Source organism: Procambarus clarkii, chromosome 59, assembly GCF_040958095.1.
Source record: "Procambarus clarkii isolate CNS0578487 chromosome 59, FALCON_Pclarkii_2.0, whole genome shotgun sequence".
NCBI lineage: Eukaryota > Metazoa > Arthropoda > Malacostraca > Decapoda > Cambaridae > Procambarus > Procambarus clarkii.
The window spans coordinates 22835489-22860134 of NC_091208.1; the positions used below are offsets into that span (position 1 = coordinate 22835489).

At 48.3% G+C, this 24646-nt stretch overlaps 1 protein-coding gene across 10 annotated transcripts in view; it reads right to left on the reverse strand.

Annotated features, from left to right (window-relative positions):
• The window catches only part of LOC123768153 (uncharacterized), a 52699-nt gene that overhangs the window by 25836 nt on the left and 2217 nt on the right, over window positions 1–24646 (reverse strand). For 8 of the 10 annotated variants that reach the window (XR_011223268.1, XM_045758516.2, XM_069307024.1 and 5 more), the window contains exon 2: window positions 20101–20431. Coding sequence is in view for 9 of the 10 variants with exons in the window: in XM_045758516.2 (XP_045614472.2) it covers window positions 20101–20163 (63 nt within the window). In the remaining variant the exon portion in view is untranslated. Of the gene's footprint in view, window positions 1–20100; window positions 20432–21329; window positions 21651–24646 lie in introns of all 10 variants that reach the window. The other 2 variants (XM_069307023.1, XM_045758524.2) reach the window with 1 other exon arrangement.

Consider the following 24646-nt stretch of genomic DNA (forward strand, 5'->3'; position numbering starts at 1 on the left):
CACACACACACACACACACACACACACACACACACACACATTTTTTTCACACATATCTACATTTCAAATGTAGATATGACAGAGCCCGATAGGCTCAGGAATCTGTACACCTGTTGATTGACGGTTGAGAGGCGGGACCAAAGAGCCAGAGCTCAACCCCCGCAAACACAACTAGGTGAGTACACACACACACACACACACACACACACACACACACACACACACACACACACACACACACACACACACACACACACACACACACACACACCTGGAACTTTAAGAACAAGAGGTCATAGATTTAAACTAGCTAAACACAGATGCCGAAGAAATATAAGAAATATAAGTCGACCACTTTCGCAGAGTGGTCGACGGTTGGAACAAGTTAGGTGAGAAGGTGGTGGAGGCCAAGACCGTCAGTAGTTTCAAAGCGTTATATGACAAAGAGTGCTGGGAAGACGGGACACCACGAGCGTAGCTCTTATCCTGTAACTACACTTAGGTAATTACACACACACACACACAATAGCTTACTACACAAACTTGAGAGGCAGGCGGGAGTAAGTGAAAGAGCACTGACATGGATAAGGGAATACCTAACAGACAGGAGTCAAGAGCTTCACAATGAGGGGAGTAGGAGAAGTTGGACTGTTGGAGTAGGGGGGGGGGGGGGAACAAGAGGAGTGCCTCAAGGATGTTGACCAGACCACACACTAGAAGGTGAAGGGACGACGACGTTTCGGTCCGTCCTGGACCATTCTTAAGTCGATTCATTCTCACAATCTATTTGAGAATGGTCCAGGACGGACCGAAACGTCGTCGTCCCTTCACCTTCTAGTGTGTGGTCTGGTCAACATACTTCAGCCAGGTTATTGTGACTCCTCGCCTGCATACCTCAAGGATCATGAACCATACTATATCTCATTCATGTTAATGACCTAGCTACAGGAGTTGAATCTTGTATGTTTTGCATCGTTTACAAACGCTACAAAAATTAATAAGTTGAGACAGATGATAACTGTAAGATGCTTCAGGATGACTTAAACAAACTACAGAGTTAGTCCAAGAAGTGGCTACTAGAGTTAAGCACCAGTAAGTGTAATATGATGGAAAGGGGAACACGTGGCAGGAGCCTACAAGAAAAATACACAATGAAGGGGAAACTACTTCCCAATAACTAGAGGAAAAAGACCTGAGAGTGAACATAACACCAAACCGGAGGCTCATATAAATAAGAGTGTCAGTTGCGTGCTCAACACTAACAAAAGTCAGAACCCAGATTCACGAAGCAGTTACGCAAGCACTTACGAACGTGTACATCTTTTCTCAAACTTTGACGCCTTTGGTTACATTTATTAAACAGTTTACAAGCATGAAAACTTGCCAATCAGCTGTTGTTATTGTTATAAACAGCCTCCAGGTTCTTCGGAGCTTATTAACTGTTTAATAATTGTAAACAAAGTCGCCATAGATTGAGAAAAGATGTACACGGTCGTAAGTGGTTGCGTAACTACTTCGTGAATCTGGCCCCAGAATATCATTCACGAGCCCAAATATAATTTTGCTTTGGACGGTGAGTTTATTGGGCAGCGCCACTCATCCTGTGAGTGACCACACCGCCATAGCAGCATGTACAACACTCCCTATTAGGAAGAAGAAAAAAATCATCCTGTCACTTGTAGTCAGACACAGCTGGGACTTGCTTAACTGTCTCAAGTGAACAGACTGTCAAACACAGGATTAAGTTCTTACAACCCGCAAGCTTATGTTATCTTGCGGGAGCAAAGTGGAGGAACTTGTTGAGGATTGTCTCAATATTGGACTAAAAGGACTTTCCAAAGTCAACAATATGGGGTTTGTTATACTATACTTGTGTCTAATGTCTCTTATATAGTGGTCCAGACGACGTCCCTCACTCGTGCTGTAAACTAAATAAGAAAGCATTTATATCACTGTACACCGCCTATGTAAGATCAGTTTTAGAATTAGGCGCCCCATTGTGGAAGTTATCTTGAGGTTATCTTGAGTGATTTCGGAGATTAGCGTCCCCGCGGCCCGGTCCTCGACCAGGCCTCCTTTTTGTTACACACGCCCCAGGAAGCAGCCCGTAGCAGCTGTCTAACTCCCAGGTACCTATTTACTGCTAGGTGACAGGGGCATCAGGGTGAAAGAAACACTTTGCCCATTTGTCTCCGCCTCCACCGGGAATCGAACCCGGAACCTCAGGACTGTCCGAAGCGCTGTCCACCCAGCTGTCAGGCGCCCATGTAGGAAACACAGAAACTGAAAAAGCTTGAGACGATTACAAGGAGGCTCGTCCCACAAGAGACTCTAATACAAACTGCAGGATCCAACAGGAGTAACTGGGAGTGTTGAAGATGATCAGTGAACCTCTCTGCTGGGAAACAGAAGGTCACGATGCGAGGAGAGACCTATGAGTGCACGGAGGTCACCATAGGAGTACCACAGAGGTCACCACTTGGGCCATTAATTTCTGATATGGGAGGTATACTTTAATGACCTGACCTGACCTTCCCCTGACCCTCGTTCTCCCTCTCCTGGCGCTCTCAGGGAGCCGGTCGGCCGAGCGGACAGCACGCTGGACTTGTGATCCTGTGGCCCTGGGTTCGATCCCAGGCGCCGGCGAGAAACAATGGGCAGAGTTTCTTTCACCCTATGTCCCTGTTGCCTAGCAGTAAAATAGGTACCTGGGTGTTAGTCAGCTGTCTCCGGCGGCTTCCTGGGGGTGGAGGCCTGGTCGAGGACCGGGCCGCGGAGACACTAAAAAAGCCCCGAAATCATCTCAAGATAACCTCAAGATAACCTTCAACGCTCCCGCCATGACCCTCACAGGAGAGGTGAGTGGTGTGCCTGAGGCACTCAACCACAGCAGGTGAGGTGGATACCTGGTTGATGGGGTTCTGGGAGTTCTTCTACTGCCCAAGCCCGGCCCGAGGCCAGGCTTGACTTGTGAGAGTTTGGTCCACCAGGCTGTTGCTTGGCGCGGCCCGCAGGCCCACATACCCACCACAGCCCGTGTTGGATGATACTCCGTGTTGACCAACATGGCGGCGGCGCCTCCATCCTGGCACAAGTCTGAGGTGTTAGCAGAAATCCCACCCACTCCTTCCCCACCTACCTCCTCACGCCCACACGCCTCCCTCCCTTGCCGCAACGCTGCTCACCTACAGCGTTGCCAACGGGAGACATCTCCCGTCACGCAGGGTGCAGCCGCACCTCCACAGATCTCCAGTATCATCTATTGATACTGGAAATGGCTCAAAAGGGCCACTACTTATGGGCTATTCATGCCCATGCCACCTTTTGGGTGGCTTAATCTCTCTCTCTTAGCGTTGCCAGATTGGGCTACAAATAGCGAATTGGGCTACTTTTGAGAGCCCCGCGCTCCCATATTTTTATTTCGCTACTTGCTACCTTTTTGGGCTAATTTAAAAGCAAGATGTGCTAATTTGGGCTATTAATGTTAAGAATGTACGATTGCGAGTTACATGAAAGTAACTAAGCTATAAATAATTGTAATTAATAATAATTGTAAATATTAATTAATACTAAATAATATTATTTAATAAATTAGTCCCAATTCAATGCAGAGTTTTCTTCCAAGCACAGAAACTTGTAAATATAAATACAAGATAATAGATAGAGCGATAAATAAATAGACAAGTTTCAAATATTGCACCAAGTAATGGCGAGAGGAAAAAACTAGACAGTATACATTACATTTGAAATTAATAATGGATGAATGGTAATAAATTGGTATATGTTTGTATGTATACCAGACAAGGTCCATTTAATGGCAGAATTTAGCCATTTTGTGTAACAACTTTTATATCTCATATTATTAATGATAACAGTAATCGAAAATAGTCATAGTTTGTATATACAAGAGATGAAACAGAGAGCCATGAGCTAGAGCGATGTGCTGAGACTGGCGGAGCTTCCAGAAATATCTTCTTGTGATTGGCTGTTGCGGGGAATACCAACACTCTTTTATGAATAAAATTTAAACTAAGAAATCGGTCCTTGTGCACAACAACAAGGTTGTTGTGAAAAAGAACAACAATTTCTGTTTTGCACCTGACAGAAATCTCCATCTAACTGAATAATTTACTCGAATAAGAGAGCAGAGCAGCGTATCATTATTTGTGTGAGGCAACACCCACTGATGACGTCACAAGCTAGGTAGCCAGCCCATGTTTCTGTAACACCCGTTACATCCTGTAGTATTTAATTATCACTTTATTAATACTTTTAAATACTTAACATTTCACTTTTTAGGTAGATTAAAGTTGAAGCAGAATGTCATAAGCAAGGATGGTGTGCTGAATAAAGATGATTTATTAAGTGGATGGAACCTTTAGCTGATCCCTTCCTGTGATTGGCTGTTGTGTGAATGTCAACAAAGAGTTTCTACCAATGATATGCCATTTATTATGCACCCCATACCATCTGTGGGCGGAGCTTGGAACCTCCTACCCGAGCACAACAACCCGCCTTATGGGTTGCTGTTTGGCTATTTATAGTGCGTTGGAAAAAACAGAGATGGCGTTAGTTGTATTTTGTGGGGTAATTTGTTATAAGTGTAATTTGATGTCAACAGATGGCGTAAGCTGTATCTTATGGCCATTATTGACCAGCCAATTGATAGTGTTCTCTTCTGCCAACAGATGGCATCAGCTGTATCATTATTACTTCCAAATTCCCATTAAACACTGATCTACAAATCCCTTGGCTTATGATAAGATTTTATACCATTTATGATAAGTATTAGATAACTGGAGTTCCGCAATTACTTTTATTTATCAACTGTTCAGGATATCATCATATAATGTCTGGTTAGGACGTACTGCTCTCGATTGATGAAGATTAAGCCACCCAAGAGGTGGTACGGGCATGAATAGCCCGTAAATACTGCTCTTATAATATTATTCAGGGGGGTGGGGGAACTATCAAGTGAAAGCGCCAAGCCATTACGACTATATAGCACTCGGAAGGGATCAGGATACGGATTTGGGATGGAACGGTGTAAAGGAATGGTGCCCAACCTCTTGGGCGGTCGGGAATTGAACGCGGACCTGTAGAGACCGTCGCTCTACCGTCCAGCCCAAGTGGTTAAACGTAATATTATTAAAACAACAATTTATGCATATAATAACAGCATTTCACACTAAAAATACTTGGATATATTAAAATTTGGTAGTTAATTCCAATCTAGGAATCTCCTATGACTAAACTGTACTTTTTAATCATTTTTATGTACTTACTACTTATTATTAAATTATTAAGTACTTACTATAATAATTAAATAAATTATTTTATTTAATATTTAAATTAAATGATAAAATATTAGGTAATAATAAATCATTGTGTAGGGGGACAGGCAGCCTGTGTATATATACATGTTAGGCTTATACCAAGGTCCCACAAAGGTGCCAAATTAAAGACTGGGTGCTGCCAAGTTCAAGAACTTGAACCAGAAGCGAACACAAGCCAGCGCATATGTATATACGAAAGGGTTCGTATATATATATATATTCTTTTAAATTTTATATAGATTTATATTCTTTTAAACTAAAGAAATTTACATTTAATTTGGGAATATATATTTGCCTTGATCTCAGTTAAATGCATTAATTAAAAAATGGCAACAGTTGCCAAAATCACATAATACGAAATGTAAACCCAGTAAAGGTGGGGGGGGGGGTTGCTAGGTACGTTCATGCTAGGCTTGCAGTTACACAACTGGCCGGGGTCCGCTTACACAACTGGTCGGGGTTCGGGATGCACAACAAACTACCTGGTTGACCGCCAGACAACCAGTCACTGGTTGACCGCCAGAGGTGGCAATTGTGTGTGTGTGTGTGTGTGTGTGTGTGTGTGTGTGTGTGTGTGTGTGTGTGTGTGTGTGTGTGTGTGTGTGTGTGTGTGTGTGTGTGTGTGTGTGTGTGTGTGTGTGTGCAGAAATAATATTAATAAAACAATTAAAATCGTGTAGTGTACTCTATATATCAAAATATATTACTTTGAAACCCCATATCACTCACTAAAAAAAATTGGGCTACTCTTATTCTAAATTCGCTACTTTTAGACCGTCAGCTCGCTACTTTGAGCAATTGAGATGTGGCAACCCTGCTCACCCGTACCTTCCCTCTTACCTTAGTACTCGAAAAATCGAGTACCAGGATTGTGAAGTTCATTGTTTTCATCAATCCGGAGACTTAATTCCTTATCACTCTTTCAAAAGTGATGTTATTGATGTTAGTGCAACTGGTCTATAGTTTCTCGCCAAAGCTTTACTACCTCCCTTGTATAGTGGAGCTATAGCTGCAGATTTAAGCACTGCTGGTATCTCCCCTATCTTGAGGTTATCTTGAGATGATTTCGGGGCTTTGTGTCCCCGTGTCTCGGTCCTCGACCAGGCCTCGAAAGGGTGAAAGGCCTGAAAGAAACTCTGCCCATTGTTTCTCGCCGGCGCCTGGGATTGAACCCAGGACCACAGGATCACAAGGCCAGCGTGCTGTCCGCTCGGCCGACCGGCTCCCCTGTATCCAGGCTCTTTCTCAGTATTACACTGAGCGTTTGTGCTTTTAGTACCTCACGTTGTTTTATGAATATTGAATTTCAGCATGGCCGTGTATTCAGCTCCTGCGCCTGAATGGTTAGACATGCTGTCTATTTATCTTTCATCTTATTTATCTTCTGCCTTCATGGTAATATTTGTTATATTATGAGGAGTTTGGATGTCATTCATGAAGCTGTCCAGATCTTCAGCTTTCATGCTGTTTATTGAGGCTGCTAAATAAAGCCTCATACTGGCCTTTTAGGATTTCACCATTTCTATGCCATCCTGTGAGTATGAACCTTCAGTTGTAAATAAAGATCCAATACTGGTCGATTTTTTTTTATTTTGATTTCTCATATGTGAAAAAAATACTTTTATATTTGACTGTATCTCTTGTATAGCTTTCTGTTCCAATTTAATTTACTAAGACTTATTTGCTTGCTTCATCGTCTGCTGTATTTAGATTTTGTTCTTTGTTGTGAAGGTCGAGTCTGCTTTAAGGATTTCCGTGATTTTTTCCTTTTGTACAGTCATCTGGGTTCTCTTGGTAGAGTGGTTCTCTGTCTGACCCTCCTCACAGGCTCGTGCTTCAAGCAGTATGCCTGAATGCTTCCATGTATGCTTCAGCTGTCAGTTGGACCATTCCTTGGGTGGGAGTTTTGTCCCTAAGGTCTGTTTACCATTTCATGTTTGCAAGTTACATATATATATATTGTTTACCAGTCAATCCTCTAATCGTTAGAATTGAATTGACTAATCTTTCTCGCTTGTTAATCCTCCTGGACCTATAACAGGTATTGATGGTAGTTGGAACTAAAATGAGGTTGTAGTCTCACAGTGTGTTGTATGTCAGATTGTAATTTTGCCCCGTGGGGCGAGTTTATTGGGCAGCGCCACTCATCTTGTGAGTGGACACACCGCCATAGCAGCATGTACAACACTCCCCAATAGGAAGAAAACCCGCTGGGTTGTTCATCCTGTCACTTGTACCCAGACACAGCCTGTAATGTTTGGTTATGTCTTCATTCTTTGTGAAGATCAGGACGAGTGTGTTCTCCTTCGTGCGTTCTCTGTTGCTTGGGCGCGAATTTCCACCCACGGCTTCAGTGTTCCTCCGCTCTTAGGCCCTCACGCCCACCCGTTCCCAGCCACGCCCTCACACATGAATGACGAGTGTGTGTGTGTGGGGGGGGAGGAGGGTAGGAACCAAGCTCCCAGAGTGTCGGGTTACGCCCTGGAGTGCTGTTACTCTGACCAACACCGCGCACTCTTTTGTTAGACCTGACAACACCACTAGGCGCACTCCCCAGTGGGCGTGGTGGGCAGTCCCCAGTGGGCGTGGTGAGTACCACACAGTAGGCGTGATGAGCACCACACAGTGGGCGTGGTGAGCACCACACAGTGGGCGTGGTGAGTACCACACAGTGGGCGTGGTGAGCACCACACAGTGGGCGTGGTGAGCACCACACAGTGGGCGTGGTGAGCACCACACAGTGGGCGTGATGACCACCACACAGTGGGCGTGGTGAGCACCACACAGTGGGCGTGGTGAGCACCACACAGTGGGCGTGGTGAGCACCACACAGTGGGCGTGATGACCACCACACAGTGGGCGTGGTGAGCACCACACAGTGGGCGTGGTGAGCACCACACAGTGGGCGTGGTGAGTACCACACAGTGGGCGTGGTGAGCACCACACAGTGGGCGTGGTGAGCACCACACAGTGGGCGTGGTGAGCACCACACAGTGGGCGTGATGACCACCACACAGTGGGCGTGGTGAGCACCACACAGTGGGCGTGGTGAGCACCACACAGTGGGCGTGGTGAGCACTACCCAGTGGTTCAGCAGCCTCCCCCAGCAGCCATGGTTAGATTAGTTCAAGCCTCCAATGATTTTGTCAGATATAATTCCTCCAGAATTGTTCCCAGCTCTTCTAACAGTGAATGCCATCCAGTACTTCCTCTGACCTTTCATCCAGCAACCTTACTCTACATACAACGTCTAATGTAAAGACCTCTTTTGTCGAGTTGCTCACATACTTCATTGTCATTTTCTGCGGGAGCTTCCCCGTTGTTTCCTCAATCTGAGTGCAGGGTCTCCCAGTGTTGTTTTTATCCTTATATATGACTACAGAACAGCTTTGGTTGTTCCTTAGCTTTTGCACCAATGTCATCTTTAAATTGCCTCTCAGATTCTCTCCAAACTCAAGTGTATTTATCTCTGTTTTTTTTTAGTGTGTTTCTTGTCCTTTTGTCCTAGTTCTTTGTACTTTTTCTCAAGGGGTTTACTCTACTTTTTTCGTCCACCTCCTCCTTGAGTGGAATATACCTGCTTGATGGGGTTCTGGGAGTTCGTCTACTCCCCAAGCCCGGCCCGAGGCCAGACTCAACTTGTGAGAACTTGGTCCACTAGCCTGTTGCTTGGAGCGGCTTGCAGGCTCACATATCCACTACAGCCCGGTTGGTCCGGCACTTCTTGAAGAAAACTGGTGCTTGGGGACTAAAAGAACTTCCAGAACCTCATCAAGCAGGTTCACGTCTTCAAAGCTGGAGTGTAGCTGTAACAACAGAACTACACCATCTCTCCCTCCGTGTACCGCCTCTCTCCTTATTACTTGATACCCTCGTCGCAAGATTATATTTCCTATAACACTTGTCAGTTTTGTTTCCGTGATCGCGATCATGTGCGGGTTGTGCTTCTGCCGCTCTCATCTAAGTCTACTCCTTTATTTGCAATTCCATCTGCATTTGAGTACATTGGTTTAATGCTGCTCATCATAAATGGGCTCCTTATGTTTTCCCTGCGGAGTAGTTGTTTATATGGCTATATTTCCGTACGTGATCGGAGACTCGGGTTATGGCGGACTTTGTAAAGGAGGAAATCTATATGTTTATCTCTCAGAATGTTCGGTAATATGTTTATTGCTTGTGATGTGTGTCTATGTATGTATTAACACGATGTACTGAACGGGGTGAGGATAGCTTGAGCTACCTCATCCCTTTGTGTGTATTTTACCTCAATAAACTTATTTCAATTTCAATGGCGGACTTGTCACTCCTGCTTACTAGTTATGTTGGTACTGTATTAGGCTGGGCAGCTCTGTTATCTCCCTCACTGGTAGTGTTGTTACATTTACCTGCCCCCCCCCCCCAACCTCTTACCCCCCCCCCCCCGTGTTCTACTCTCACTTGCTAGATTTGCCTCATCCTGTGTGGTAGTGTGGACGGGGGTGGGTGGGGGGGGGAGGGGAGTGGAGAAGGGTGATAGATATAACCACGTCCACACATGATCAACGTTTATTTCCTGCCACACAAGCAACAACAACCACCAGCTACCAACCACCACCACCACAGCTACCAACCACCACCACCACAGCTACCAACCACCACCACCACAGCTACCAACCACCACTAACCAGCCCACAACAAACACCCCCAAGTACCACTTAGTGACACGTGACCTGCTACAGCAGTAAGTGGCCACACGTGTCCGGGGCCCCTACCACCACCACCACCACCATCACCACCACCACCACCACCACCACCACCACCACCACCACCACCACTACCACCACCACCACCACCACCACCACCACCACCACACATTAGGTGTGGTGGTGGTGGTGGTGCATTAGGCAGTGATGTGGTGGAGGCTGACTCCATACACAGTTTCAAGTGTAGATATGATAGAAGCCAATAGGCTCAGGAATCTGTACACCAGTTGATTGACGGTTGAGAGGCGGGACCAAAGAGCCAGAGCTCAACCCCCGCAAGCACAACTAGTTGAGTACACGTCCATCATAAACATGTATACAATTCACATTACAAACATTTACAATATATAAATGCAACAGCACTTGTAAACAAGACTTAAAATGCCACTTGTAGTTCGTGTGTGACAGAGACGCCGGTTCGAGCCCATTGTATCGCTTCAATATCTGTACCTTGTACTCCCACGGTACTGTGAACTCAGTGTGGATAATTATACCACTGGTCCATATTGACACAGTTCACAGTACCGTGCATGGAGCCCACTGTGTGACCACTAGTTCACTTCTGTTATTCCAGAATGATTATGTAATGAGTATAATTTGAGTTGTTTATATTAACATATCATGCTGACGGCTGCAATTATTTTAATTGAGTATAATTGTTGAGATAATCAAGAGACCTTGGATAAGCCTAACAACACAGTTTGACATCATGGTTAAACTGGACAATAATTACTGTCACCTGGCACTCCTGGCATCGCCCCTCCCTGTATCCAGGCACCACTGTACCCTGTGGGAGTACGAGATGTATCCAGGAGCCACTGTATCAGAGGGGGGAGGCTGTACCCAGGCACCACTGTACCCTGTGGGAGTACGAGATGTATCCAAGAGCCACTGTATCAGAGGGGGGAGGCTGTACCCAGGCACCACTGTACCCTGTGGGAGTACGAGATGTATCCAGGAGCCACTGTATCTGAGGGGGGAGGCTGTACCCAGGCACCACTGTACCCTGTGGGAGTACGAGATGTATCCAAGAGCCACTGTATCAGAGGGGGGAGGCTGTACCCAGGCACCACTGTACCCTATGGGAGTACGAGATGTATCCAAGAGCCACTGTATCAGAGGGGGAAGGCTGTACCCAGGTGCCACTCTACCCAAAGGGGAAGGCTGAACTAAAGTGCTATACTCTGGTCTAATAGGAAATAAATTACTGACCCCAAAAGGCCTGAAAGCTCCAGAATAAAAAGCTATGATTTGTTTAGGTTCGAAACCAGTGTATCTAGGCAGCGTAAAACGTCCAGTGGTTCAAATTCAATTGGGAGGGGGGGGGGAGGGTCGGCCGCTTCTGAGCCTATAGGAGGTTATCTTGAGATGATTTCGGGGCTTTAGTGTCCCTGCGGCCCGGTCCTCGACCAGGCCTCCACCCCCAGGAAGCAGCCCGTGACAGCTGACTAACACCCAGGTACCTATTTTACTGCTAGGTAACAGGGGGCATAGGGTGAAAGAAACTCTGCCCATTGTTTCTCGCCGGCGCCTGGGATCGAACCCAGGACCACAGGATTACAAGTCCAGCGTGCTGTCCGCTCGGCCGACCGGCTCCCATCCATATGTAGGATGGGTGACATATTTAATATTTATACTTTTTCCGCGTCCCTTGCCTTAACGAGAAGACATTAATGTATACTTTTGATCAATACTACAAAAAATATACTAAACTTCTGCTAGATCGGCCGGTCGACCGAGCGGACAGCACGCTGGACTTGTGATCTTGTGGTCCCGGGTTCGATCCCGGGCGCCGGCGAGAAACAATGGGCAGAGTTTCTTTCACCCTATGCCCCTGTTACCTAGCAGTAAAATAGGTTCCTGGGAGTAAGTCAGCTGTCACGGGCTGCTTCCTGGGGGTGGAGGCCTGGTCGAGGACCGGGCCGCGGGGACACTAAAGCCCCGAAATCATCTCAAGATAACCTCAAGAGATACTGTCTCCTCCGAGGTGGGTAGCTGCGGCCGCTCCTGCTCTTCCAGGATAACCACGGCCGCTCCTGCTGTTCCAGGATAACCACGGCCGCTCCTGCTCTTCCAGGATAACCACACACTTGTCCTCGACACGGAGACAGCGACGACGTTCACGTTGAGCGGGAAGACGCTATGGGGTGAACTTGCCTAATCTTACTGGCAGGAGTTAAGAGGGACGCCAGGAACTCATTCTGTGCAGAGATACGTTGAGGAATGGTGGGTCGAATCTCACTACATATACACATCCGAGTCCCCAGGTCACATAGGCGCCCCTGCAAGCACAGGGGGGGGGGGTATATGTAGGTGAGTAGCCAGGCCACATAGGCGCCCCTGCCCTGGCTGCGGCCCAAGGCCGCCAAAAACGGGGTGAAGATTGATATCTTGCACCGCGACCACCGCCATACTCCGCCAGAGAAACTCGACCCCTTGCAAGAACGGCAAGGAAGGAAGGGGGGAAAGAGAGAGAGAGAGACAGACAGACAGACAGAGAGGGAGAGGGAGTGACAGAAGAGAGACGGACATGTGGAGGGCATCACTTAAGTTGCTCCATGTGTGTCTCAACATCCCCCCCACACCCCCACACCCCCACACCATCCCCCCCACACACCCTCACTTGCCATTCTCAAGACGAGACCAGAGAACAATTAGGACCACAGTACAAGTACTGGACGCTGACCACAAGGTCCCACACCAAGTTACATTACTTTGCAAGATGCTCTCACGATCAGTGAGATGTGTGACCATACGCCCAAAATAGTCAAGAAGCCTTCTTCTTCTCTACGATAGACTTAACCCAAAGGCTGCCTGGCAATACATACCATTATTTAGGCCGTCAAGTTGTCTGTCACCGGGTAACAAAGAATATTTTAAGGTCCAAGAAAGGGAGACTTACATAAAGACTTGAGACATCGGTATCAGTATAACTATTTACACTGTTGCATTAAAAATGTTGAAATGACTTTGCATAATTGTCACGAAAAGCCAAGACTCGTATATGAACACACAAGTTCATATGAATGAGCTGCATCTTCTTGTTTGATAAGCTGTTTACTTGAGACAGTTAAGCAAGTCACAGCTGTGTCTGGGTAGAAGTGATAGAATGAACAACCCAGCGGGTTTTCTTCCTATTGGGGAGTGTAGTACATGCTGCTGTGGCGGTGTGGTCACTCACAGGATGAGTGACCATCAGTTGTGGGAGTCGAACTGGTGAGTGAATGAGTAAGTAGAGCAAGCCACTCCTGAGAAACGGGTGCTGCTCCACAAACCTCCACACACATTCATTCACAATACTGAATCACCAGCCACACTACGCTACACCTCTACACGTGGTCCTTGTTGACACGTGTAGCCACGACGACGGTGTGGGCGATGGTGGCTCCTGTGCCAGGTAAGTCCACTACGGGGTCACCATAGCCCGTGCTACTTTGGAACTTTTGTTCTAAGTAGTGCACCCCCTCTGTGTTTCCCTAACTTTCTGGTAGCTACAATGTTTCTGGTGTCTTATATTGTAGTGTCCTATACAGTACTGTATTGTCTTGTATTGTAGTGTCCTATACAGTACTGTATTGTCTTATATTGTAGTGTCCTATACAGTACTGTATTGTCTTATATTGTAGTGTCCTATACAGTACTGTATTGTCTTATATTGTAGTGTCCTATACAGTACTGTATTGTCTTATATTGTAGTGTCCTATACAGTACTGTATTGTCTTATATTGTAGTGTCCTATACAGTACTGTATTGTCTTATATTGTAGTGTCCTATACAGTACTGTATTGTCTTATATTGTAGTGAATGGAGATTGTTGTTGTTATAGATTCAGCTACTCGGAACAGGTTCCAAGTAGCACGGGCTATGGTGAGCCCGTTGTGGACTTACCTGGCACAGGAGCGGTGTGAATGAAGAACAAAACGCTTCTGATCTCTCTCTCTCTCTCTCTCTCTCTCTGCAGGACTGCCTTATCTATCCTCAGCTACAGGAAATTCCATCTTACTCCTCTGGTGACATGTAAATGTTCCGGCGGTGCTTCCCTCCCATCCGCGGGTCTGGGGCTTCCTCCTGCTCTGCTGTGGAAGTCTTCTGTCTACCAGACTCTGCCAGTTTTGCTCTCCATGTCTCACCACACCCCCTGGATGTGGTGTGGGAGGTGGGGGTGTAGCGAGCAGGTGGGAATAGATTGATTGATGATTGATGAAGATTAAGCCACCCAAAAGGTGGCACGGGCATGAATAGCCCGTAAGTGGCGGCCCTTTTGAGCCATTACCAGTATCAAGAGATGATACTGGAGATCTGTGGAGGTGCGGCTGCACCCTGCGTGACGGGAGATGTCTCCCGTTGGGAATGGAGATTGAGGGAGGGATTTGTGTGGGGAGTGGGGAGTGGGGAGTGGGGGTGTTGAAGTGGGGTGAGGGGTGGGAGAATGGTGAGGTGGTTTTCAGGGGTGTGGATGAGGGGGGGGAAGGTATGGACATGGGATGACGAGACGAGGAAGGGGGAGCCAATCCATACAAGCCAAGTATGGATTGGAGTGCTGAAAAATTACCCACTACAAGACATGACTTTTAAGGCACATTCCGTACTAATATATAATATCATTCAATTGTCCTTGCCGTATATCTCTGAAAATTAGAAACTATGTGTGGGAGGGAGAAGGAGTATAATGAGAGAGGGTGTAACAGCTAATAAAATTGTTATTATTCTCTCCTATCTATCCCCCTCTCCTTCTCCACCCTGGTCGCAGATGTCTAGCTTTACCACCCTGAGCCATATAGTTGTTTGATGAGGGTCCGTCGAGTGGCCCATTCACCCCCCTCTGTGACGGCACTGAAAAGCCATTAACCAAGTACCTGGTTAATTGATCCTGCCCCCTGACCTCCACTTGGCCTATCTCTCTACCCTCCAGACCTCCAAGCATGGCCTCCGAGGCCGGCCTCCATCCCTGCTAGAAACCAAATCTACCATAGTTTCCCGTGGGATCTGCTGCTCTTCTGTTCCTGGTCACGTTTTCGGCAGGCCTAGAGGGAGGAGCTTGTGGCTCTCGTGATTGGTGTCTAGGGTTAGCAGCTCTATAGGAGCAGAGCTCGTAGCAAGGATTGTGGGAGGCGAAGGAGGGGGTGTGGTGACAGCAGGCCAGCACACCACCGTCTCCAGCCGTGGTGGTAGTGTGGGGTGAGGCTACTAGCCTCTTGGGCCGTGGTGGCGGGTCTCGGGGGAAGTCTTTACCCCGGGAAAACTGGGAACCACCGTTAGAGATTGATGATAGTGCGGTAGAGAGAAAGAAGCGAGAGAGAGGAAGAGGAGGAAGGAGGGAGCCAGAGAGGGAAGGAGGGAGAGCCAGAGAGGGAGGGGGGAAAAAGGGAGAGAAAGAGAGAGAGGGAGAAAGGAGGGAGAGAGTTGGAGGGAAGACAGGGCCTCAGAGGAGGCACGTACACGCTGGCAAGGGCTGGGAGGGAGGCGGTAATCTGCCTGGGATTAAGGATTTATCTGCTGGGATTTATATAGCTGTTATCATGCGGGGACCGCAGTAGGTGGTCCTTGGCTGGCTCCTCCCCCTCCTCTTGTGGGGGCTATCCCCCCCCCCCTCCCTCGCCATACTCTTGTACTCACCTAGTTGTGCTTGCAGGGGTTGAGCTCTGGCTCTTTGGTCCCGCCTCTCAACTGTCAATCAACTGGTGTACAGGTTCCTGAGCCTACTGGGCTCTATCATATCTACACTTGAAACTGTGTATGGAGTCAGCCTCCACCACATCACTGCCTAATGCATTCCATCTGTTAACTACTCTGACACTGAAAAAAGTTTTTTATATCTCTATGGCACATTTGGGTACTCAATTTTCACTTGTGCCTCGTGTGTTAAATAAAGTCTTTATCTATCCTATCAATTCCCTGCGAATCTTATGTGGTGATCATGTCCCCCCTAACTTTTGTCATCCAGCGACGTGAGGTTTAACTCCCGTAGTTCCTGAGGATAATTTTTTTTTATGTGGGCTTCACAAGAAAGATTCGGCGTGATATCAACTCCTAGATCTTTCTCTGTCCGTTTTGTCAGGACTTCAACTTTTTTTATTTGATTGTTGCCGCCGAAGCCGGCTAGTTTATTGTGCACCCCATACTTATCCTGAGCGGTAGCGCAAAAGCATTACAGAGGGCACAAAAGGTCTTTATCAGACCTCATCTTAGATTATTACATAAACAATTTCATCTATCCTTCACACCTTATAGTTACAATGTCAGCTAGTTACAGAGAAAGTGCTATTACAAGAGCTATATATTTACAGCAAGTCATCATACATTAATGCTCTCTCATTAATGGAGGACTTCAACTCCCATTCGGTATCCTGTGTCTGGCCTCCTGTTCGCCTGGTTTCATAACCTTACATTTACTTGGGTTGAACTTTAGTAGCCATTTGTTGGACCATTCATTCAGTTTGTGTTGGTCATCTTGTAGGCTCTTGCCATCTTCCTCGGTCTTAATCATCTTCATATTTTTTGTATCGTCAGCAAACATTGAGAGGAACGAGTCTATTTCCTCTGGGAGATCACTTACATATATCAGAAACAGGATAGACCCAAGGACTGAACCCTGCGGGACTCCCCTGGTGACGCCTCACCACAAGACCTCACCCTTCACGGTGATTCGCTGTCTTCTGTTGCTTAGGTACTTCCTTATATAATGGAGTACCTTCCCTTTCACTCCTGCCTGCATCTCCAGCTTGAGCACTAGTCTCTTGTGTGGGAACGTGTCAAAGGCTTTCTAGCAATTAAAAACTATATACTCTCCCCAATCTTTTCTTTCTTGCCTGATTTTTATCGTCTGATCATATAATTCAGTTAATCCTGTGAGGCAAGATTTGCCATCTCTGAACCCATGCCGATGATGTGTTACAAAGTTCTTTCTCTCTTTATTTTGCAGTCTTCTGCATCGCCTTGCGTGGCAAGCAAGTTAGGGACACTGGCCTGGGCCCAGATTCACGAAAGCAGTTACTCAAGCACTTACGAACGTGTACATCTTTCCTCAATCTTTGACGGCTTTGGTTACATTTATTAAACAGTTTACAAGTATGAAAACTTCCCAATCAAGTGTTGTTATTTTTATAAACAGCCTCCTGGTGCTTCGGAGCTCATTAACTGTTTAATAATTGGAAACAAAGCCGCCAAAGATTAAGAAAAGATGTACAGGTTCGTAAGTTTTTGCGTAAGTGCTTTCGTGAATCTGGCCCCTGTAGTTTAACGCCTCCTGTGTGTCTCCCTTCTATGTCGGGACTTCATTAGCCGTCTTCCAAATTTATGGCAGTTCACATTACCAGTGACTCGCACACCATTTAGTGTGGTAAGCACAGTACTTCTGCTGCTCCTTTTAGTACCCATGGTGAGATTCCATCCGGGCCTATAGCCTTTGTCACATCCAACACAAGCAAATGTTTCCTTACCTCCCCACTGGTAATCTCAAACTCCTCCAGTGGTGCCTGGTTAGATATACGCTCTCTTATCTCTGGAACCTCTCCTTGCTCTAAGTAGTGAGGGGGGGAGGGGGGGGCGTGTGAGAGTGTGAGGGAGACTGAGTGGGGAGTGAGGGAGAGTGGGGAGGGGGAGACAAAACAAGGGTGGATGTTGGAAACATCAATGAGTGAGAGGCATAAGTGATTAGCAGATGTTAGGAACTGGGAGTAGAGGTGGCAGAAGCCGCCGCCTTCTCCTTCCAGCTGTAAGATGAGGCAGGGTAAAGACCTACACTGTGTTGACGACCTGATGCTCGAGGTACACACAGGTACAGCCAGGCAAGCCTCGCCTGGCTGTACCCTCGCAAGCGTAGGGTACATAAAACTGTATTTTATATGTGCGAGATGGTCCCATACTGCCTGGACTCTCACCAGCTACATACATGTCCACTCCGCTTATGGTCTCAAGACTTGTGTGTGCACAGCCGCTCTCTGTCTGTGTACTCGCCGCTTTATCCCTGTAGAATCGCGCTTCAACTCTTGGACCCCGCCTTTCCAGCTGGCGGTCGTCTATTGTAATGACTTATCTTCACATCTTGTGTTAGTATTCTTCATGATATCTGCTTGATTATTTCCTTGATACCTGATTGATTATCGAATTTTGATGATCATTTCTTCATTGTCCACTGTTTGTGGGTGTGTGGGGTGGGGGGAGGGGAGAGGGGGACTAGGCAGGTAGGCATGCTTACATATGTGAGGGGTTACCATGCACGCTGCCACTGATGTGTGCGATGTTACATGTGATGGGGGATGGGGGAGGGAGAGGGGGAGAGGCAACGTGTGAGCTGGTAAGATAGCCAGGGGACGTCGCCTCGACCGTCTTGGTCCCCATAAGGAGTGTCCTCTTATTTAGTACAATTTTTATTCGTGGGTTACAAGAGCCACCTTTGAGTGGTGGCCCAGACTTGCATGTGATCACACACACACCTGCACACCGCGAGGCAGGTGTTGTCATGTGTGGCAAGTGTTGCGTCTCTGTGTGTGTGTGTGTGCAACGTTGGAAGGCCACTGATTGATGATTGATGAAGATTAAGCCACCCAAAAGGTGGCACGGGTATGAATAGCCCGTAAGTGGTGGCCCTTTTTGAGCCATTACCAGTATCAAGAGCTGATACTGGAGATCTGTGGAGGTGCGACTGCACCCTGCGTGACGGGAGATGACTCCCGTGTGAGAGGCTACGCGTTCCTCGCTCACAATTATCAAAAGACACCAGGCCGGGAAAGCAACGTAGCCCTCCATACCTGGAGCATACCTGCAGAGGGTCTCTAGAGTTCTACTCTGGTCCACACTCGCGCGCGTGTGTGTGTGTGTGTGGGCGGTAAGTGTGTGAGGTCAGAGAGTATTAGGCATGGGTGAAGGTGACGATGTCCACACCCGCCGCCAGAGGGCCTGGAGCCCCCAGCACTTCTTGAAGGCGCGTGCCTCAGTCCTAATTGATTCCTCGTAGCACTATCCTCGTGATTAATGACTCAGGCCATCCGTGACAGGGCTCAACCACTTGCCTCCTCCCTCTCAGTCGGTGAGTTAACCACTCCCCCCCCTTCCATTAGTGAGAGGGGTTGACCCCTTTCTCACCCACTTCATCCATGAGAGAGGGGTTAACCCCCCCCCCCCCCCCCCCTCTGTCCATCCGTGAGAGGGGTGGACCTAGTTAATGACCTCAATCTTTTCCATCCCTTCCCGGCCCACCCCTCCCACCGACCCACGGGCCCACCGCCGCTGCCTTTGACTCTGTATAAACAATTACAGTCATCCTGGCCCCACCCCGCCTCCCCGACTGGTAATTTGCCTTCCAGAGTAACGGTCGTCAGTAAGAGGAGCTGCTCCCACCATTGACAGTACAACGGCTAGAAAGCAAATAACTAAAAGTTCCTGCACAGCAAAATACATTAAAAGCCGTCAAAATGACAGAATGGGTTTCCTCCATAAGACAGCGACACGTGACAGTCGAAAAGCGCCCAGCAGATACCCGCGATCTGTCGCCTAACCTCATTTCCGGCTATAATCCATATATGCTGGAGGTTGTGCGTGGTACGGAAGGCCCAGAGTATATAGCAAGAGAGGGAGAACATTCCTTTAACATTTTTAAACATTTTGCCCCGAGGGGCGAGTTTATTGGGCAGCGCCACTCATCCTGTGAGTGGACACACCGCCATAGTGACAGTATTGGGCAGCGCCACTCATCCTGTGAGTGGACACACCGCCATAGCAGCATGTACAACACTCCCAATAAGGAAGAAAACCCGCTGGGTTGTTCATCCTGTCACTTTTACCCTTCTCATAACACAGAACACAGAACAGGCGATGAGTCACAATAACGTGGCTAAAGTATGTTCACCAGATCACACACTAGAAGGCGAAGGGACGACGACGACGTTTCGGTCCGTCCTGGACCATTCTCAAGTCAATTGGGCTTGAGAATGGTCCAGGACTGACCGAAACGTCGTCATCGTCCCTTCACCTTCTAGTGTGTGGCCTGCTCAACAGAACACAGAACAAGGAGGAACACTCACCAGGAACCAGTATCGCCGCAGGAGACCAGGCAGCAGACGACACAGCCTAGCACACCCTCCCATGGCCGCTAAACCTCTTCACGCTTCGCCGACTTTCCACGCGGTTTTCAAATCGATTCCACTAAATTTTCAAGCCACATCAAGCATCAAATTAAAGCGTTCACTCGCGATATATATATACACATTTTATCATTATGAATTATTATTAACTGCGCGAGGGTCTTAAATAAATTGTTTACAAACAAATCAACACACCATCCATGTTTCTTATGGCAACACTTATTGCTTGACGCCTGGCAGTTGAAACATCGTGTAAATCCTCCAAATGTATCTGGAAAAAAAAACAAAAATCATTAATATTTCATTATATAAAAATACTGAGGCCCAGCGGGTGAAGGGTCACCCTCACGTGCACGCCCGCACACAAACACGCTCGCACACGTGCACGCAATCCTCACAATTGGGGACAGTAGAATGAGATGACATGCTGTAAACTACACACAAATGAATGACAGATGTCAGTAAGGACTTCTTCCCTGTCAAGAGTTGTCAACAAGTGCATCAGATTAGACGCAGTGGTCGACACGGAGGTCGACACGGAGGTCGCTGGAGGTCGACACGGAGGTCGCTGGAGGTCGACACGGAGGTCGCTGGAGATCGACACGGAGGTCGCTGAAGGTCGACACGGAGGTCGCTGAAGGCACTTTATCCCACAACTTGAATTGTAAATATGATCAGAAAACTGTGCTAAACTTAAGACATGTTTCGAAGCCGGACCTCTGAACTGCTACTCAACACTGACAAGCACATCTAGGCGGCCACTTACGAAACCTATACATCTCTCCTCAACCATGGGGCTCAGTTAGCATTCATTGAACAGTTTGAGTTGGGAAATAGTACAAGCTTGCCTGTGACAATACCATCCTTGAGTTATGAAGTTTCAAACCTGTAAACTGCTTAATAAATGCAACACCATGACTGACAAAGATGTACAGGTTTCGCAAGTGCATTTGTAAATACTTGATGAAGGTTGACCAGACCACACACTAGAAGGTGAAGAGACGACGACGTTTCGGTCCGTCCTGGACCATTCTCAAGTCGATTACTTGATGAATACTGGCTCAGGTTGGAAGGACTTGGAAACTAGATACCATGGTAACTCCAGGTTGTGAGGACCTCAATGTCCAACAAGTACGAGGCCGTTTGCTTGGTACTCGCTTGGTACTTACAGAAATGTTCTGGAAGATCAGGACAGTCATGGTATACGAAGATTCATCACAGGTGCTAAGTCTGAAATAGGTGGAGGACGATGCCAAAGGAAGTCAATGATCTGATCGCTTCGTCAGCTTTCTATCGCCTCACCCGCCACCTATTTTGGTCTGATTTCGTAAGAAAATCCGCGCATTTTGCAGTGAAATTATGTTATTCCTAATCACTTGAACTGGTCGGTACAGCGACTGTCTGCCATCTTCTAAGTCGGCGATCGATTCCGGACGGATCATACGGTTGGAAACATTCCTTTACCCCGTCCTCATGTCTCTGTGCCATTCCTGGAAACAAACCGAAATAAAGTTGTTACATCTTAGCTTAACGTGTTTATGACGTATTAGAACGTTGTTACTCCCGCTAGTTAGCCACCTTCACCATCTACGGTCATTTACAATATTACAGCAGGAAATGTGTACATTCCTTTACGTAATTCTTCGGACCCTTCAAGAGGATGGGGAACCAGAGCACTGGTCAACCGAAGGTTGAGAATCAGGTCCTGAAAACTAAAGCTCAACCGCTTAACGAGGCAATTAAACAGAAAATATCACGGGTATAAAAAAAGACACACAGGTGAACAGGGGCATGAAAGAAACTTTGCCAATTTAAATGAACAAATCCACAAGGGCAGTGACGAGGATTCGAACCTGCGTCTTGGAGCATCCCAGACACTGCCTTAATCGACTGAGCTACGACAGGGTAAAAGGGTTGAAACCGAAGTTCTACTGAACGATTTGCCGATTTGCTCCTGCCTCGGCCGGGAATCTAACCCGGGCCTTTAGGCCTACAACCCCAAAACGCTGTCCATTCTGCTGTGAGTGAGGGGTGGCAGAGAGCAAGGAAGGAGGGGGGATAATAGGGTTATCTTGAGGTTATCTTGAGATGATTTCGGGGCTTTTAGTGTCCCCGCGGCCCGGTCTTCGACCAGGCCTCCACCCCCAGGAAGCAGCCCGTGACAGCTGACTAACACCCAGGTACCTATTTTACTGCTAGGCAACAGGGGCATAGGGTGAAAGAAACTCTGCCTATTGTTTCTCGCCGGCGCCTGGGATCGAACCCAGGACCACAGGATCACAAGTCCAGCGTGCTGTCCGCTCGGCCGACCGGCTCCCTCTGCGAAAATAAAGAGACATTTTGAGCGCGGGACAGAGAGAGGAAAGTACCATTGGACACAACGCATTATCAAAGGCCTTTAAAAGTTAAATTAACGTTGGAAAAGATCATTGAACCTCGACCCAACGCCACACTTGGAGCCTGTACCTACTATAGGTACTAACCTAGCCGTGCTGGGATGTTCCTCCCTAGTGTGGCTGGTCCCGCCGCCCTACGTGCCCGGGGTCACGGTTCCCGCCATCACCCGCCACACCCGCCGCCCTACGTGCCCGGGGTCACGGTTCCCGCCATCACCCGCCGCCCTACGTGTCCGGGGTCACGGTTCCCGCCATCACCCGCCGCCCTACGTGCCCGGGGTCACGGTTCCCGCCATACCCGCCATCACCCGCCGAAATATTACACCAAACCAGCCCCAGGGCACGCACACACACACGCGCGTTCGTGACCAATGGACGTGCACTCACCGACGCACGCATGTGGCTTATGAATGCCCTCAAGTCATGACTATTACTCACGCACTCTCGCCCCCTCACGACCCATTAGTGTGTCATGAACACACTCATCAAGCGCCTCCAAGTTCTTATCTATTCTGGCGAGACGCGCGCTTCAAGCCCGGCACTTGTTCGAGGCGGCGCCTGGCGATGTCTGCCTCTACACGCTGCTACTGACACAACTGTCATTTCTCAACCACCTCCCAAATGACAACTACTTCAGCGCAGATATAAACTGCTGAAGCCAATGGAAGCAGCTGAAGCCAACATTGAAGACGCCCACCTCAGTGATTGATACACTTAGACATTGAGCCGACACACTCAGACACGAGCCGACACACTCAGACACGAGCCGACACACTCAGACACTAGTCGACACACTCAGACACGAGCCGACACACTCAGACACGAGCCGACACAATCAGACACGAGCCGACACACTCAGACACTAGCCGACACACTCAGACACTAGCTGACACACTCAGACACGAGCCGACACACTTAGACACGAGCCGACACACTCAGACACGAGCAGACACACTCAGACACGAGCCGACACACTCAGACACTAGCCGACACACTCAGACACTAGCTGACACACTCAGACACGAGCCGACACACTCAGACACGAGCAGACACACTCAGACACGAGCCAGGAGGCAGAACAGCAGGTGAAGCCGTTCTACATTAACAAGGGAGCAGATGTACTGTTATCGGACTACATATAAAACATTTCCACTGTTATCAAGTGTTGTGACATTACTACACCCGGCTACACCACACCCGGCTACACCACACCCGGCTACACCACACCCGGCTACACCACACCCGGCTACACCACACCCGGCTACACTACACCCGGCTACACCACACCCGGCTACACCACACCCGGCTACACCACACCCGGCTACACCACACCCGCTTCTACACCACACCCGGCTACACCACACCCGGCTACACCACACCCGGCTACACCACACCCGCTTCTACACCACACCCGCTTCTACACCACACCCGCTGGGTAAGAGAGATAGGCTACACCACACCCGCTTCTACACCACACCCGCTGGGTAAGAGAGACAGGCTACACCACACCCGCTGGGTAAGAGAGACAGGCTACACCACACCCGCTTCTACACCACACCCGCTGGGTAAGAGAGACAGGCTACACCACACCCGCTGGGTAAGAGAGACAGGCTACACCACACCCGCTTCTACACCACACCCGCTGGGTAAGAGAGACAGGCTACACCACACCCGCTGGGTAAGAGAGACAGGCTACACCACACCCGCTGGGTAAGAGAGACAGGCTACACCACACCCGCTTCTACACCACACCCGCTGGGTAAGAGAGACAGGCTACACCACACCCGCTGGGTAAGAGAGACAGGCTACACCACACCCGCTTCTACACCACACCCGCTGGGTAAGAGAGACAGGCTACACCACACCCGCTGGGTAAGAGAGACAGGCTACACCACACCCGCTTCTACACCACACCCGCTGGGTAAGAGAGACAGGCTACACCACACCCGCTGGGTAAGAGAGACAGGCTACACCACACCCGCTGGGTAAGAGAGACAGGCTACACCACACCCGCTTCTACACCACACCCGCTGGGTAAGAGAGACAGGCTACACCACACCCGCTGGGTAAGAGAGATAGGCTACACCACA